A 19,219-nucleotide genomic window follows, 5' to 3' on the forward strand; every position below is an offset into this window, starting at 1 on the left:
CCTCCACCCACTTGGATACATAGTCCACTGCGACTAGAATGTAAGAATTCCCATAGGATGAAGGAAAAGGGCCCATAAAATCTATCCCTCATGCATCAAATATTTTGCAAACCACGATGGGTACCTGCGGCATCTCATCTTTAGAAGAAATTCCCCCTGTCAACTGACATCGACTACACCTCCTCCATAATTCATAGGCGTCCTTATGTAAATCTGGCCAATAGAAACCATTGTACAGGACTTTTCTGCCTGTCTTCTTCGGACCGAAGTGACCGTCTCAGACAAGAGAGTGACAATGAACCAATATGTCTTCCTGGTCCCACTCAGGGATGCACCTCCTGATGACTTGATCAACTCCCATTTTCCACAAATAAGGGTCATCCCAACAGTAGTAATTAGCTTCATTCTTGATCTTCAACCTTTGAGCTCTAGTCACCTCTGGTGTAGAAGGCGGTTCTCCAGTTACCAAATAATTCACCAGATCAGCGAACCATGGCCCAGCTTGCCTCTTGCTTATTTCATTCAAAAATGCCTCTGAATCAGTTGAGTCGAGCACATCCTTCAAATTGATCAAGACAGTCGAACCATGGTTTATTCTGCTCAGATGGTCAGCCACTCTATTCTCTGTCCCTCCTTTATCCTTTGCCTCCCAATGGAATTCTTGCAGCAGTAGCACCCAACGGATCAGCCTTGGTTTCGATTCTTTCTTTGCCAACACGTACTTGATCGCGGCGTGATCTGTATAAACAATAACTTTGGACCTGAGCAAATAAGGGCGAAATTTTTCAAAAGAATACACTATAGCTAGCATCTTCTTCTCCGTTGTATCATAGTTCTTTTGAGCCTGGTTAAGAGTTTTAGAGGCATAGAAGATGACATAACTTTTTCCATCTATTTTCTGACCAAGAACTGCTCCCACTGCGAAGTCGCTGGCGTCGCACATCACCTCAAAAGGATGATTCCAGTTGGGAGCTCTGATTATTGGGGCTGAGACAAGTCGATCCTTCAAAAGCTGGAAAGCCTTCTGGCATGGTTCGTCAAAAACGAATTCCACTTCATTTTGAGAAGGTGGGTTAATGGCTGAGCGATATTTGCAAAGTCTCTGATAAACCTCCTATAAAAACCAGCATGTCCCATAAATGCCCGTATCTCTTTTTGATTAGTGGGAAAAGGCAGTTTATTAATCACCTCCACCTTAGCCTTGTCGACTTGTATACCCTTCTCTGAGACAAGACAATCCCTTCGAGAACCATAAAGTGGCATTTCTCAAAATTTAATACCAAATTCTTCTCCTGACATCTTCTTAATACCCGATCCAGATTACCAAGGCACGACGCTAAAGAATTCCCATAAACTGTGAAGTCATCCATGAAGATCTCAATGCAGTCTTCGAGCAGGTCGGAGAAGATACTCATCATGCACCTTTGAAACGTCATTGGTGCATTACAAAGGCCAAAAGGCATCCTCCTATACGCATATGTCCTGAAAGGGCATGTGAAGGTTCTCTTTCCTTGATCTTCTGGGTCCACATAAATCTGAAAATACCCGTTGTAGCCATCTAAAAAGCAAAAATACTGCTTACCGGCAGTCCTCGTAGCCTCATTCAATTTCCGATAATCAATACACATCCTGCACCCTGTAACCAACCCCGTGGGCACCAGCTCATTCTTGTCTTTTTTAACCACCTGAATTCCAGACTTCTTTGGTACCATATGCACTGGATTGACCCATTTGCTGTCAGAATGGAGTAAATAATTCCCAAAGCTAGTAGCTTCAGTACCTCTTTCAGAACCTCTTCTCTCATATTGAGATTCAGCTTCCTTTGTTTCTCTCTGTGGGCCTTCACACCGTCTTCAAGGCGGATGTGATGCATGCAAAGGTCAGGATGCCGACCAAGTCCGATAAGGTCCACCCGATGGCCTTTTGGTTTCTCCTCAATACTTCCAACAACGCTTCTTCTTGGTTCTCAGTCAACTAGCTATTGATTATTACTGGAAATGTTTCTTCGTCTCCCAGATAAGTGTACTTTAATCCTGGGGGTAATGTCCTCAACTCCTTCTTAAGCGAGATCGCCTCCTTGGGTAATGGGTTTTTCTCCATGTTCTTTGCTGCGAGCTCCCCAAAATCAGGCACCTTTTCCAGACTGCTCAGTTGAGCGAAATCAGTTGATCCAGTAAAAGTCGGCTTCTAACAGAACCCCATGATTGCATCATTAATTTCTTCATGGGTCATGTTCTGTGTCAAAAGCATTTCACACCATCCGGAAACTCCTCTTCAATCGAGTCGTTCAGTTCAGCAGCTGCCAGTTGCTCCTGCAAAAGTTCAGCCTTAAGAAATTCTTGGACTAATATGTAAATCACATCTAAGGAATGTAAATTTTCAGTATACAGAGGTTTCCTCATTGCCTTATCAATATAAATGTGAATTTCTCCCCATGGTAATCTAAGAAAATTGTACCATCGCTCACATCGATTATAGTTTTAGCCGTTCGCAGGAATGGCCTCCCCAACAATACTCCACTGGACTCACCAACTTCAGACTCATTTATTCGAATCACATGGAAATCTACAGGGTAGAGGAAGTCATGCACCCTCACTATTACATTTTCCAGTACTCCTTCAGGACTAATACATGATCTCTCCGCCAGCTGAATGACAACCTTAGTATCTACCAGGCTGACTCCAGTTAATTTCTTGTAAACAGAGAAGGGTAGCACATTAATAGAAGCCCCCAGATCACACATAGCATGCTCAATTTTAACATCTCCAATAATGATGGTATAGTAAACATCCCAGGATCAATCCTCTTGGAAGGAAGTCTCTTCTTCTGGATTACAGCAGACACACTTCCTCCGATCACAATCTTCCCATCGGCCTTAGCTTTTCCAGCTATGAAGCCTTTGATAAACATGCTGTACAAGGGTAGCTTCAATGCTTGTAGAAAAGGCAGGTTGATCTCAAGCTTGCCAAAAATCTCCATGAAATCGGTCGGGTCCTCTTTCTGCCTCTTGGGCTCTCCCCTGTATGGGTAAGGCTTCATGCCCTTGACTGCATTGCTTGTTCCTTCATCCGGGTCATCCCTCTCATGTTTTTTAACTTCTTCGCTCAACTCCTCTGGTTCTTAATCAAGAGGTTGTGGTTCAGCAAATTGAGGAAATAGCCTTCTTGCCACCTTTAAAAGAGTATCCTCACTGTTTTCTCTACCATCCCCCTTCTCCTTTCTTCCCAAAGGTTCAGCATAATCTTTACCTGACCTTAAAGTGATTTTGTTAATGTTGGCTCTGTCAGACATTTTGACAGTAGCAGGGATCCGACCATCATGTCCACGTATCTCATTCAACGTTGTGGTCATCTGGGAGAGCTGTTTGGTAAGCATATCCATAGCCGCCTTCTGCTCTTGTTGGGCATCTTGTATCCTATGCACCAGATCATTATTGGCTTGCATATTCCCCTGGATGTGTTGTTCAGAATTCATTAAATCCCCCACTAAGTCATCTATGTGCTTAGGCAATTTTGAGTTTGGCTGGTTCGGATTTACTCCCGGTGGATGATTGGACGTAGACCCCTGTCCTTGGTGGAAATTTCTATGTGGCCCTTGATTGCCATGTTGTTGTGACTGGGTGTTCTGATTGCTGTTCTGGTATTCTCGATGATGCGGTGGAACATAGGAAACCATCTGATTATTTTGATTCCGGCTCGGCCAATTCGGCTGGTTTCCTTGTCCCCTGTTGTTGTTCCAGTTGTTCTGCCCATCATGATTACGGTTTTACCACTGGGGTTGCCCTTCAGATTGTGGTGGATAGCTGATAGCTGGCGGTTGTTGATAACTCACCGCTGGTGGTTATTGGTAGGTGATCGCCGGTGGCGGTTGTTGGGTTGTGTTCGGATCTGACCACCTGAAATTAGGGTGATCCCTCCATGGAACATCCTTAATTTTCCAAGGATTCCAATTACTGTGCTGATTCCAATTCCCAACCGCATTCACCTGTGCTTGAATATCCTGTTCTCTTAGAGGTCCATAACTATGATACACCTCTTCCTGACTCGCTACAGTCTTCACTTTCTCCGTAGGAGCAGGTGGGTTGTTTTTCTCCATGGCAGTCAGTATCACCTTCTCCAACCTATCCATTCGAGCTTCCATCCATTCTTCAGTTGTTTCTACAACAGTATTTGCTGCTACTCGTCTCATTATCAGGGCCTGGGGAGAGTCATAAGTCTTGTTGGCATTGACCAGCCTATCAAGCACCATTTTCGCTTCACTCACCTTCAACTTAGAGAAGTCACCACCACTTGAGGAATTCATCAAATCCTTGCTCTCGGGTGTCATCCCTTCATAAAAATTGTTGAAAATTTATGCCTCCACCATGTGATTGTTTGGGCAAGCATCCAACATTCCCTTAAACCTACTCCAGTACTGACTCAGAGTTTTGTCGCAATCCTGATGAGCTCCTTGTATCTCCTTCTTCAGAGCGTTGGTCCTCGTGGAAGGGAAAAAAGTAATCCAAAAATTGGGATCTGAAATCAGCCCACGTTCTGAAGGAGTTGGGAGGTAGCCCCATTAACCAAGTATCGGCTTCTGCTTTTAAAGCAAAAGGGATTACCCTGAGTCTGTAATCGTTCTCAGTTGACCCAGCAGGACGTTTCTGAATTCCGCATATTTTGTAGAAATCATGTAGGAATTCATATGGGCTCTCGATTTTCCTTCCATAGTAGTGAGGCATAACGGCTAGTATGTTGTTTTTCACCTCTATGTTTGCTTGCCCTTGAGTCACCACTATGGCCTGAGTTGGCTCACCAAGCAAGTGAGCATTGAGAGAACCGATCTCAGGATCATCATCTACTAGTGCGGCCATTCTGACTGGTCTTTCCTCTATAAAAGTCTCCTCATTCTGCTCAACAAACGGGTTATGATCTTCATCTCATTCTGAGCTTGTAGTTGATGGCCCCCTGTGTTCAATCCTGATCTAGTGATGACCGAGTTGGCTACTTCTCTGATCCTCCAATTGGATTCTGTATCTCTCTAATTAGCTACGTTATTCCAGCGCCCAAAGTTCATGCCTCGGTTCATAAACTGAAAAAGAAAATAAAAGAATTAAAAATAAGTAAACCAAGTATCTCAAACACATGCACATACAACGTCATTCATCCCCGACAACGGCGCCACTTGAAAAGCTGTCAACTAAGACTCACAGTTCACATGCGGATTAAATAAAGCACATAGAGTTCACGCACTTGATCAAGCTAAACAGTCAATGGATCAAGCAGGCTACTATCTGGTCGTTGGTTATGCAAACGGAGAGACTTAGGGCTTTCAAGACCATAACCCACAATACTATGACTAGTAAAGGGAAGTAAGGGTCGAATCTCTCAGGGACAGAGGCGTGTCGAGTTGTGTTCGAGACATTTGGGGGGTTGGCTGCGGCCACGCTTTCCAGTGGGTTAAGAATTGGACTAAATACTAAACTGATCAACTCACTGAGCTAAAAGGATCAACTAAACTAGACAAACTCAAAACTAAGAAACATGATGGCTTGATACTAAACTAAGGATGGAAAGGTACTTCTGTAAAAGTAACTCGGGACCACTGACATAAATGGACGCAATACTAAAAAGCTGTAAACAACGGAAAGGTGATAGGAACTGCAATTCTAACGGACTACGACTTTCTTCTTCGCTAAGCAACTAAATAAAACACCTACTACAGATCTAAACAGAGCAACTATTGTGAAAGCAGAAAGCGGACATATTGAAACACAGATCCATGCAAATTGGACGTAAAGTAAACAGATCTATAGTATCTATCCTAAACTCGTGCAGGTTGACGAACTAAAACTCAGATCTAACTATGAGAAATCGAAAACAGAACAACGAGCAATCGTCATAACAGAATCTAACTCAGAAATCAACAAATCCAGCTCAACATGCATCGCAAACTCCATCTAAACTCAAATCTAAACTTAAACAACTAAATTATGCAGATCTAACTTCAACTCAGAACAGAACTAAAACAAAACGAAAGCTATGAAGTCAGAGAACATCATATCCAAAACAACTTGCATTAAAAACTTCATTTCATAAACGATCTTCAATAACCAAAATAAAACAGAATTCCAAACACAGATTTAAAGATCGATCAACAAACGAAAAGTAATTAGAGTAGCAACTAAGAAAAAAACATCAAAATAACTAAGCTTAGGAAAAGATAAACTAAAAATAGAGTAGCAATTGTTTTGACCCCTCGGGGTATAAGGAAAACACAAACGATGAAAAACTTCTTGCAGATCCAGGTCCCTCATTCCTAGATGAGGAAGAAGATAGGAAAGTAGAGCTAGAAAGACGACTCTGGCGGCTGCTAACTTCCTTGCTCCATGCTACGAATAAGTGTGGAATGTGGTGATTCAAGATGATGAAGTCGAACCCCCTTCTGTGATGATTGAAGATGATGAAGTCAAACCCCCATGGGCCAGCCCAACCTCCACCCCACGGAGCAACGGGTTGACAGCTGACCGGTAGGCGGGGAGGTTGGACAAGTACCATGCCACCAATGGGCTTGATGTGACAGGTGTCTCGAGACTTCCAATGAATGGGTCACCATTGATTGGTTGAATTACTTGGTAAGTTAGCTGCAATAAAAAGTCAGTATTATTATACATATCATCCATATGTATGTATAATTTGCAATAAAATTGCATAAAATTGCACCTTTTCGGACTGGATGGCTTTGACTGTGAAGGAAGTGGTTCTCTTCACTCTAAAGGGAGCATCGGAGATTCCCTTTGGAATTGAAAGCTTTCTTGTCAATGAAGAGGCGAAATTGCTTTGGAGTTGGCTGGCCATGGTTGAAGAAGCCATTTCTCACTCTTGATTGAAATTTGGAAGAGGAGGTCAGGCTTGCCCTTATAACTCATAATATAACAAACAAATTGCAATATCTTTGGTGAGATGTTTATGTGGTTTTGATTTGGTTATACCTTATCACTTATCCATATTGGGCCCCAAAGATTTGGGATGTGCCATTTCCTTGATCTTTCTATGATAATAAACCACAAAAATATCCTACCAACGAAGTAAGGAATTATAATAGCACAATACCACAGAGAGAGGAGAAACAGAGCATTAGAAATAGTGCATGGAACAGTAATATTAGCTTTTACAAAATGCTAGAAATTAACAAGGCTAAATCTTTTTTTCTTTTTTTTCATTTTTCAATTTTTTTAAATATAAAATTTGCTGATAAGTTGAACATGGCTCAAACTGAGGGTGGTCAACTCTAATAGTTAATAAATCTCAATGAGTCTCAGCATCTCTACGGATTAGTGCAAGTAGGTTGTGTGATACAGGTAGCCATTCCCAATGAAGCTGCCATGGTGATACGGTCAACGGCTGGAAGGTATACAGCCGCCGAGGAATTAGGGGGCAGTTGGTTCAAGGGAGAAAAATCAGGAAGTAAGCGCTGCAAAGGAGTAGATTGAGCAAATCATGGAATTCCTATTTTTATGCATTCTAATTATTTTCTATTTTACAGTATAAATAAGTGTAAGCTAGGGAGTTCAGAATATCTTGGAGAGATCAATTGTTTTGGACGACTTAGTCGTATGCCTCTACGGAGGATTATCATTTCCTTTAATTTCCTTTCAATAAGAAGTGATCGTTCTCTCTTTTTCCCTGCATTTACAATCCGTTGGTGTGATTTGCTGCAATAGGGAGAGCATAACTCGTGCTCATTACTTCAATCGGCCTTTCACTTTTATCAATTGGTGCGGTGAACAATGGTGAACTCTCGATCGGACACGCGACTAGATGAATTGGAGAAGGCTACGGAGGATTTGGAACAGGGTAGGCTCTTGTTGGATGCGGCGGTGAAGGAACTGAGTGCCCAATTCCACCGCACTGGTGACCAAGTGACGGAGGTACGATCAGAACTGACCGCCATGCTTCAGGAGATGCGCGCGGGTTTCGCTTCACTTAAACTCAAGAACACTTCCAGCCCCGAGGACGGATCCACCTGAGCAAATTGGGAGTTAAAGACGGCATCCACGGGTGGTGTTTCGGCGTCGCCTATGCCTACCTTTGATGGCTCGGATGCCCTCGCATGGCTTGCACGGGCGGAGCAATATTTTTTTATCTCGGAAACCCCTTCCGAGGACCGGGTAGGCATCGCAATGGTGGCTCTGGCAGGCGCTACCCTCCCTTGGTACCAGTTGTTGTGACAGCGAGTTCCGGATCTGACGTGGGCTCGGTTTGCAAGGGAGCTGATGAAACGCTTTGGCGGCAATGGGGCGTTGAATGAATACAAAGCATTCGCCGTAGTCCGCCACACTGGTTCCTGACAGATTTCGTGGCTGCTTTTGAGGCGCGCCTCACGCAGGTTCCGGACATCTCGTGTCAGGAATACCTGGGATTCTTTATGGCAGCACTTCGCCCTGAGGTCCGTCTACAAATGAAGGCCTCCAAAATCACTACATATGAGGATGCGGTCGAGTTAGCGCTAGACATCGACATGATGGCGTCCACCCAGCCCCCACGATCAGCGCCTTCCCAATCGCCCACCCAGGCGCACACATATACAGCCCAATCAGCTCGCTCTTTCTCAAAGGGGTAATCCCAAACCCACTCTCGCTCATCTGGCTCGTCAAAGTCGGTATCCAAACACTTCCGGAACGTATCTCCGGAGGAAGATAGGCTGCACATAGCAACAGGTACCTGTATCAAGTGCGGCCTGAAGTTCGGCCCAGCCCATAGATGCCTCCCCCCCAGACTCTCAACGTCCTGATCTGCGATAAGGAGGAAGAATCGCCCGCCGACTTCGAGCTCGGGGAATCAGAACTTTTGGAGACCGAGGTTGAACCACAGCTATCTATTCTATCCCTGAACGGCCTGGACACGACCAATACAATAAAATTATTTGGGAAAATTGCCTCTCAATAGATTAAGGTGATGGTCGATAGCGGCGCAAACTACTGTTTTATATCAGAACAGTAATCCCAGCGGCTCCAGCTGCCAGTTACTCCCACATCACCCTACTCAGTGGTACTAGGTGATGGCACCACACATCGCGCGGTGGGGATTTGCAGGGGCGTGTCTCTAACATTGGAGAATGAGGAATTTTTGGTGTCCTGCTACGTCTTTCCCCTCCGGAACATCGACGTAATTCTGGGTGTCTCATGGCTCGCCTCCCTCAGATACGTCATGGCAAATTGGCAGCGGTCGTCCATGGATTTCGCAGTAAACGGCCGCCCCGTCTAGCTCAAGGGTGACCCGACCCTCATGCGTCGGGCTTGCTCCACCCAGGACCTCCGCTGCCTCGAGGAAGGGGACTGTTGCTGGGTCCTCCACGCAATTGAGAAAGAGGCTGTTGCTGAGCCTTTCGGGATCAACACAGCCCTGACCTCGGCAGCCCGGTCGCAACTGCTGAAATTGATTGAGGAATTTTCGACGATCACATGGGAGACCGAGGGATTGCCCCTCGCCGTCGCACTGACCACAGGATACCCCTCCTTCCAGGTACTAACCCCGTTTCTGTTCGCCCGTATCGGTATAATCACTTGCAGAAAGATGAAATGGAGGAGCTCGTCGCCGAGATGTTGAGTTTCGGAGTGATTCAGTCAAGCACTAGCCCTTTCTCTAGCCCGGTCCTCCTCGTTCGCATGAAAGATGGTTCGTGGAGGTTTTGCGTGGACTACAGGGAACTCAACAAACGGACGGTACCTGACAAATATCCTATTCCGGTGATACAGGAATTACTTGACGAATTACATGGGGCCAGGTGGATCAGCAAAATTGACTTAAAAGCTGGATACCACCAGATTCGGGTGACAGCCGACGACGTACCCAAAACGGCTTTTCGCACCCGCTCCGGCCATTACGAGTTCCTGGTTATGTCGTTCGGCCTCACCAATGCTCTGGCCAAATTCCAAAGTCTGACGAACGACATCTTCCGACCAGCACTTAGAAAATTTATCCTGGTGTTTTTTTGACGACATCCTCGTCTATAGCGCGACATGGGCAGATCATATGCGCAACCTCCGCCAGGTTTTAGAGGCCCTGCACACTCATGCCCTCGTCGTCAATGCAAATAAGTGTCTTCTAGGTCGAGACAGCGTCTAGTATCTTGGCCACATCGTGTCTTTTGAAGGAGTTAAAATGGACCCTGCCAAGATCTCGGCAGTCCTCCGCTGGCCGACTCCAACGTCCTTAAAGAGTGTTCGGGGGTTCTTTGGGACCGCCATTTTATACGAGACTACGGCAAGATTACAGCCCCGCTGACAGAGCTCCTGAAGAAGCCGCTGGCACCCCAACCCAGAGCAGCCTGGACTTGGCCGAAGGCAGCGGCCTCCGCCTTCGACTCTCTCAAATCAGCGTTGACATCGGCACCTCTCCTCAAGATGCCAGATTTCACGAAGGAATTCGTGATTGAGTGCGGCGCCTCGGGCAGGGGTCTTGTGGCAGTTTTAATGTAGGAACGTCAGCCGGTGGCCTATTTCAGCAAGACTTTATCCTCTCGTTGGTTAGCCAAGTCAGCCTACGAGAAGGAACTCATGGCCCTCGTCCTCGCAATCCAACATTGTGCCCTTACTTGTTGGGTCGCCGCTTCGTCGTTTACACGGATCAGCGTAGTCTGCGCCAACTACTAGCCCATCCTCTAGCTACTCCAGCGCAACTAAATTGGGCGGCAAAACTATTAGGCTACGACTTCACAATCGTTTACAAGGAAGGCAAATTGAATAGGGCGGCCGACGCACTCTCTCGTCGAGACGAGGATGCGCTGGAACTCTCAGGCATCTCGATTCCTTCATGGCCAGAGTGGTCGTCAGTCCAGGCGACTCTACCTTCGGACCCGACCCTCGCTAAGATCAAAGTTGCCTTGGAAGCCGGCCAGCCGACTTCCCCACATTACGAGCTGATCCATGGCACTCTCTTCTACAAGGGAAGGATAGTGGTTCCGCCCCGTTCTCCCTGGATACCGAGGTTACTTGCCGAGTTCCATGTCACACCTACATGGGGACATTCGGGAGCCTATCGTACATATCGCCAGATTGCCTCAAACGTCTACTGGCACGGAATGATGAAGCAAGTCAGAAATTTCGTCGCAGCATGCGCGACGTGTCAGAGGCATAAAATTGAGACCAAGTCTCCAGCCGGTCTCCTGCAGCCCTTACCAATTTCGGATCGGATTTGGGAAGATATCAGCATGGATTTTGTTTCAGGACTGCCGAGAGCGGGGAGTCTTGACTTTATTTTTGTCATCATCGGCCGTCTTTCAAAATACGCTCACTTCATCGGCCTTAGACACCCCTTCACGGCCCGGAAGGTGGCGAAACTGTTCACAAGTGAGGTGGTTCGCCTTCATGGGATTCCTAGGTCGATCGTGTCGGATCGCGACCCTATCTTCCTCAGCTCTTTTTTGGAAGGAGCTGTTTCGTGCCACATGAACTACGCTTAAGATGAGTTCCGCCTATCATCCCGAAACAGATGGCCAGACGGAGGTGTTAAACCAGTGCTTGCAGACGTACCTGCGCTTCTTTTCATCTGACCGGCCAAAGCAGTGGAACAAATGGCTAGCGCGGGTAGAATACTACTACAACACAAGCGCCCACTCAGCTTCGGGCATGACCCCGTTCGAGGCAGTCTACGGTCTCCCCCCGCCCACCTTGCATGCCTTTCTTCCGGGGAAGATTCGGGCACAGTCCGTTCTGGACACTCTTCGCTCTCGCGATGAGGTGTTGGAGCTATTGCGCCATCATTTAAGGCGAGCCCAGGAGTGCATGGCAGTGTCCACAAACAAGCGGCGCTGGGACGTCGAGTTCAGTGTGGGCGATATGGTGTATCTAAGGTTCCACCCCCACCGTCAGTCCTCACTCTTCACTGCCCGCAACAGGAAGATGTCCCCTCATTTATTTGGGCCTTTTAGAGTCAAAGCTCGCATTGGTACGACGGCTTATCGTCTGCAGCTTCCCGACTCGGCCCGCATCCACCCAGTGTTCCATGTTTCGCTCCTCAAAAGTGTCATTAGGGATGCGCCGGTAGAGGCCACGCTTCTTGACGGCCTCGTCAATCCTGACCCTCTTTTGCTTCCCAACAAGGTGCTAGCGAGGCGTACTGAGCTGAGGGATGGCGAAACTGTCGACCAGGTCCTCATTAAATGGGTCGGATTGGAGGATGATGACGCCACTTGGATGGATGAGGCGGATGTAAGAGGCTGTATGCTGGCGTGCCGACACCGACGTACGACGGGACATGGTGGTTGTTCGGCCCGGCATAGGCATATGCGGGTCTCTCGTAGACGTACTGCGGGTACCTCTCAGTCATCCCGCCATAGAAGTTCTTGTCACTCGCGGCATTTGCTGCTCGAGGGGCATGAGCAACGCCATTGGCACGGGGTCTTTTGGACTGTGGTTTTGCGACCTCTGTCGCACGTTTCTTGTCTGCCTTTGCTTTCTCGATTTCGATCACCTGTTTCTGGAGCGGTTCCACTGGGAATTATTGCTCAAGCTTGTGATCTTCGACGCACTTGATTACAGTATTCAGAGCAGTCAGCTCTTTCTCATTCACATCATTCTGGAAATGAGGAGTCCAAGAAGAATCAAGAATCAACTTTGAACACTAAAATTTAGTCCATATATCTCTCTATAGTTTGATTTTAGAGCTAGCAGAAATTAGTCCAATCATAATCGTACCTGTGTAGACACACCGGGTGATGGGTGATGTATTTCCAGTTTAGCAGGTGACGGCGATTTCTTGGCCTTGGACAAAAAAGATTTCAGCAGTGAAACAACTGAAAACTGATCAGTTAGCTCGAATGCAAAAGCTAGATTTATAGCATCAACCTGTCTTCCGTTCTTCACCAATACATTGATCACACCTGATGAGACAAAAAAAATTGCAGATATTGCAACAATTAGGACAACAAGTGTCTTAGATCCCAATAAGAAAATGGGCCTGCACATAAACAATAAATTCGATGACATAAATAAACATATACCTAAACACGTTAACTCTGTGGAACATAACAAGAGACCCTTTCATAACAACCTTATCTGGCTAGGTGAGAGTAACCAACCTAGCATTTTGTCAGACAAGCCAAGATAATGGCACAATTCAGCTGTTTGGCGGCGGCGAGAAACCATGGGTATTAGTTTTGACAAGCAAGCATGATCGAAATCCGAATTAATGCCAAATGTAGCCAACACCTATAGGAATGCATGAGCCTCCAATGAATTGCCATTGCTGACATCAACATCAAGATAATCTAACTTTGGTTTCCACTCTTCAGCAATAGCTTTTGCTCGTTCCTTAGCACTATATGAGATAATGCCAGAAACCGAATTCACATCCAGACCTAACATTAAACTGCTGAGGCACTCCATCAACATGATACAGGTTCACCGGAGGCCTATGAGGTTTGAATCCTTTTTAGCATCTAAATTCAGCATATCTGCACCACAGAACCCTTTCAGTGAGTCCATCACCAGAGAGGCAGGATCACGTGCAGCGCGTAGAGCAACAGGAATTTCCTCTTTCAGAGTAACGAGATCCTCCCAGTTGTCAGATATAAACTTAAGGAGACCCTCTGAGTTCATCTCTTCGCACAATTTCACAAGCTTGGGGTAAGCCTTAACCATTGCATTCGTGTTTTGGAAAGATTTAGCAATTTCATTAATTCCCCCCATAGAAACCAACACCTCATATGCTTTATCATCCAGTAATGGTGCTTCAACTTTGTTTTCTCGAATTAAGACTTCTGATCCTGAAGAAAGTGGCAGGTGACAAACTCGTATTTATAGTGCTGTGATTAGTATGTTGATGTGCATAATTGTTGAGTTTCTGTGCTCAAAATGGTTATTTCCAGCCAATTACTCTGTGTTTTGGAGTTCGCGTGTTTGTTGAGTGTTTTAGGCAAAAAATAGGTGAAATTGGAGCAAAAAGAGTGCCACTCGGTCAGGTGAATTTCCATTGCAACAATTCCATCCGGTCGGGTGACACTTTTATAACGTGAGGACTCCAGAGACTTCTACCCGACCGGGTGGATTTCATGATGAATAATTCCACCCGGCCGGGTCCGTCGAACTGACGATTTTCTAAGCCAGACGCAATTTTAGAAGAGGGAAATAAGAGAAAAGATTTAGGGCAACTCGGGATATATTCTACCAGCCGTAAAAACTCACTTTCTCTCTAGGAAGCACTCTTGGAAGATGATTGAAGATTGAAGCTTCAATTCCCCCGCCAATTGTAATCCGTATCATGAATTCCATTTTTTTCTTAGTTTTGGTTTGTTTTCTACCATGAACATGAGTAGCTAAGCACCTTTTATGCAGAATTCCGGGATCCGATGCGCAACTCATAGTCTAACCCAATTGAAATAGATTTACTATTTAAAGTCTCCAGAATTGTTGATTCAATCACGATTGTAGATTAAACCCCCTCTCGAGGTGAGAAATCCGTAGATTAGGTGTAATAATTGAAGTTCCCTTTTAATTTTTAGATCTAACTCCTAACAGTTTGATTAGATTAATGATCACACTCAAAATCTCAACTCTCCCGAGTTCTATTGAATTAAGGTGTGAATTATTTCTCTTCAAGATTAAATATTTCATCTCCCGGTTACTCTAAGAAACCCTAACACTCCCAATTGGTGATCAAGCAATTGATAGGAAAAAGCACAAGAATAATTCAAAGAATTGCAAGAGCAAGATAAACCGAAATCAATTGGATTAAAACTATGAATCAATGCATCTTCACCAAGAATTCTACATAAAAGGTGCTTAGCTACTCATGTTCATGGTAGAAAATAAACCAAACCAAAACTAAGAAAAACAGTGGAATTCATGATACGGATTACAATTGGCGGGGGAATTGAAGCTTGAATCTTCAATCGTCTTCCAAGAGTGCTTCCTAGAGAGAAAGTGAGTTTTTGCGGCTGGTAGAATACATCCTGAGTTGCCCTAACTCTTTTCTCTTATTTCCCTCTTCTAAAATCGCGTCTGGCTTAGAAAATCGTCAGTTCGACGGACCCGGCCAGGTGGAATTATTCAACATGAAATCCACCCGGTCGGGTAGAAGTCTCTGGAGTCCTCACGTTATAAAAGTGTCACCCGGCCGGGTGGAATTGTTGCAAAGGAAATTCACCCGACCGAGTGACACTCTTTTTGCTCCAATTTCGCCTATTTTTGCCAAAAACACTCAACAAACACGTGAACTCCAAAACACAGAGTAATTGGCTGGAAATAATCATTTTGAACATAGAAACTCAACAATTATGCACATCAACATACCAATCACAGCACTATAAATACGAGTTTGTCAACTCCCTCAAACTTAGACTTTTGTTTGCCCTCAAATAAGAATAAGATATCATGAAGAACAAACTCATGCATAGAGGTGGGATTGATATATTACTTCAGAAAATTTTTCAAAGCAAGGTCGAAGGTAGGAAACATACAAAAATCAACCAAAAATTAATTGAAGCTACTGGACCTCCTGGGAAGCCCCGGCGTTCCCCCTCGCCTCCCGCTGAGCGCGCTTGCGCCCAATCGGGCGAGGTCGGCCACCGACCGAACGCGGCGTGGGGAACTCCTGCGTCGTCTCGGGGAGGTCGTGGGAACCACCGCTGCTGCCGCTGAAATCGCCGGTGTAGTTCAGTCGTTGCTTCTTCAGCCAGCCAGAGTCGACACCTACTCGGAACTTCTCTGACTCGTTCAGCACAAGATAGCAGTTCCAGTAGGTGAAGTCCCTGTATACCCCCTTCAGTGGGAAGGCTTTCTCCGCTATTCTCCTGCAGTCCTCCTCCGTTTGGCCACTGCTCATCATGCGGAGTGCGTTGGTGTACAAACCCGAAAATCGGGAGACCGCAGCCCTGATTCGGTTCCAGGCCTTCCGGCAATCCTCCCCGTTGCGTGGCCTCCCCTCCGGGCAAAATCTCTTGTAGGCTGCTGCTATCTTGCCCCACATGTTGACGATCCTCTGCTCGTTCAAAACGAGAGGATCGTCGCAAACACTCACCCACGCCTTGCAGAGCGCGACGTTCTCTTCGTCCGTCCACCTCCTCCGTACCTCCTCCTCACCCGGCTGCGACGACTCGCCGACCTTCTTCTTGCCCTTCTTCTTTGGGGCGCCACGCCCCCGCTCTGCCCCCCCCTGAACGAGAGTTTTCGGAGATCCGATAGTATCAAACACCAAGTCATTTAAGGAGAAACTATCAAACCCCAAGGGCGTTTGGGTCGATGTGTGCGAAGAACCAGTCGAAAAATCAAAACTGGGGAGATAGACATCCCCCGTCGTCGCCGGGGACCCCCTAGAAGTCCACTGTGTAGCCGGTACGACCCCCGGAGTCCCCTATATCGGCGGTACCCCCCCGGGCATCATCTGCATCCCGGGTGCCCATCCCGTTGGTGCCCACCCCGGTATCGCCGGAAACCCCCCCGTTGGCATCCCGGAAAACATCTGCTGCCACGGGTACATGTTGTAGTACCCGGGCATCTGACCCCATCCACTTCCCACGGGGATCGACAAAGTTTGTGACCCGCTACTCCCGGAACTAGGCTCGTTGTTGAGATCCATTTCCCGTTGTTGAACTTGTACAGAAATTAAGATAGAGAGTACTCGTTAAAACAAGTGGTGCGAATGAAAATGACGATCAAAGCGCGTATATATAGTGTTTCGGAAGAAAAAAAAATTTTAATTTCGCGCTAGGCGGTGCGCTGGGCGATCCGGGCGCTACAATAGCGCCGAGCGGATCGCCCAGCGCACCGCCCAACGCTGTGCGGTTTCTCTCTCCATTCGTCCGCTGGGCGACTGCAATAGACTGCCCAGCGAACCGCCCAGCGCTGGCGCTCGGCTGGGCGGTCGGCTGGGCGCTATTGTGGATGGTCTTATAGCTGCGTTTAAGAAGTCTTGCAGCCAATTTATTTTATTATTTTTAAATGAATGCAATGCAACGCAAGAATGCTAAAATTCAATTAAATCCATTTACTTTTTGTGTTTATAATATACTCCCTCCGTCATCTATTAATTGTCCGCTTTGATTCTGATTGAATTTTAAGAAATATAAGAGCATCCACATTCGTGCTCTTGCCAACGAGCACGGATGTGGGCCCGGACCCACTTTTACTCCATGCTCTTATGCAAGAGCACAATACCCACATCTGTGCTCTTCCGCAAGGACATGTTCAAGGGTCCCACCATTCTATTATTCAATTTAAATAAAACATTTCCACAATATTAAAATGCATTAAAAATAACCGGAATAATATTATAAATTACAAAAAAAATAAAAATTACATAATTAAAATCCTAAAAATTTAAATTTTCTTCATTAAAGTCTTAAAAATTAAAAATTACATAATTTAAATCCTAAAAATTAAAAATTACATAATTAAATTCATAAAATTAAAAAAACCCACTACTCGTGGTCGAATTTCACCCAAATGGATGATGAATGTGTGTATTTATAGATGATTTTAGGATTAAATTTTTTTAAAAAAAAATCAAAAAAAAATTAAAAAAATTGTAATAAAATCTGTATATTTTTGGGAATCCAAAATTTTTTTTTGGTATTATTTTAGATTTTTTTTAAAAAAAAAGAAAATGCCAACGGCCAATAGAAACGCGTCACGTCGCCCTGCTCGCTGGCACGAACGTGCTCTTAGCTAAGAACAGCATCGTGCCAGAGGCGGGCAGCGGTGCCGTGCCGCTGGCACGGACGGACAACGGTGTGTTCTCCGTTGTGGATGCTCTAAGAAAAATGGGTTGAAAAGTTAGTAGAATATGAGTCTCATTTTTGTATATTAGTTATAATAAAATATGAGTGGAATGTGAAATTTACTTACCATTTATGATAAAAAAAATGTAAAAGTGGATAATTAATAGGGGATGGATGAAAATGGTAAAAGTGAATAATTAATAGGGGAAGGAGAGATTACATATGGTATAAGGTGAAAATTGAATTTGGGCCAGATCAACCAATAATTACATAAACTTGGGCCTACCTACTTTTAGATCCATTTCTATATAGGAGTGGTTTATTTCTTGGGCTATATTTATATGAATATAGTGTATACAAATTAAAATTTTAATTTTTAAGTTAAATTACTTTTCCATTAGGGGTGGGAATACGGATATCGGGTATTGGGTTTACCCGTACCCAACCCGATACCCGCTGGGTATTGGATACCCAATATCCAATTTTATGGGATTGGGTATGGGATTGGATATTAAAATTTAAGATAAATCGGGTATTGGGTATTACCCGAATATCCAATTTATTATTTAAAGAATTTTTAAATTAGGCTTACCCATTTTAGGCTTCAAGAGCTTAGCTAATTTATTTACTAATTACAACTTACTATGTTAACTTTCTCTAAACTTATGTAATTAAGTCAATCTCTACTATGTTAACTTTCTCTAAACTTATGTAATTAAGTCAATCTCTCTTACTCTAGGTCACAGCTTCTTCAAACTCTCACCTCGCATTCATCCTTTGGAATAATTATTTTGACTTTTGAATTATAGTATTGGTTGCTTCTACAGTTTAATTAAATGCGTAACTTTTATTATTTTACTTACATGTTGCATAACCAATCTCCATAAATATAAACGTATACTTTAAAATAAAAGTGACCCATTTATTTTTTTTAGTTTTATACTACAAAATAAATGCAACATTAAAAATATTAGTCAATTTAAATATTTATATATTTATATTAATATATAAAATTTGAATTTTTTTTATTAGTTATTAACACATGTAAAGAGTCGGGTATTTGAGTACCCGAAAATATATCGAGTCGGGTTTTGGATAGACATTTTAGATGATTTTCGGGTTTGGGTACCCGATTTTTTCGGGTCGGGTATCCACGGATACCCTTATTCCCACCCCTATTTTCCATTATATAGTCTCTTTCAGTCTTTGCATAATAGAATACACTCGTTACTAATTTAAATAGGGGTGGCAAAATAGATAGTGGGTAATGAGTAATGGGTAACGGGTAAAATCCTTCGCAATCAGATACCCGCCAAAACACTCATTGCCAAATTTTATTTAAAGTGCATAGCAATATTTTCCATTTTACATTTTTAGGGTGGGTTTAACATCTTGACTTTGAGATATGGAAAATCAGATAGCATCTTGAGTATGTGGAATTGGTCATACCACATAACTCGAATATTAGTAGGGTTAATTTTAGACAAGAAAACAATGAGTGGGTTAATTTTATACCAAAAAA

General features: G+C 44.5%; 1 protein-coding gene and 1 pseudogene across 1 annotated transcript; both read right to left on the reverse strand.

The window, feature by feature from the left end:
• Positions 1-6,041: 6,041 nt before the first annotated feature.
• LOC121761774 (photosystem I reaction center subunit XI, chloroplastic-like) lies at positions 6,042-6,890 on the reverse strand. Its single transcript, XM_042157441.1, has 2 exons — positions 6,702-6,890; positions 6,042-6,622 (listed from the first exon to the last, which is right to left on the reverse strand). Exons 1-2 carry the CDS (start codon positions 6,849-6,851, stop codon positions 6,398-6,400), a joined length of 375 nt encoding a protein of 124 aa, XP_042013375.1. The 5' UTR covers positions 6,852-6,890; the 3' UTR covers positions 6,042-6,397.
• Positions 6,891-12,137: 5,247 nt separating this feature from the next.
• Positions 12,138-13,669, reverse strand: LOC121760685 (annotated as a pseudogene).
• Between the last annotated feature and the right edge of the window lie 5,550 nt (positions 13,670-19,219).

This window comes from Salvia splendens, chromosome 13 (assembly GCF_004379255.2).
Source record: "Salvia splendens isolate huo1 chromosome 13, SspV2, whole genome shotgun sequence".
NCBI lineage: Eukaryota > Viridiplantae > Streptophyta > Magnoliopsida > Lamiales > Lamiaceae > Salvia > Salvia splendens.

Excerpts from the sequence above, each read along its gene's own strand:
- LOC121761774 (XM_042157441.1), bottom strand. The coding sequence starts at position 6,851 with ATGGCTTCTTCAACCATGGCCAGCCAACTCCAAAGCAATTTCGCCTCT. Across the intron at positions 6,623-6,701 it reads AAGCCATCCAGTCCGAAAAG|CTAACTTACCAAGTAATTCA; the intron begins GTGCAATTTTAT and ends TTTTTATTGCAG.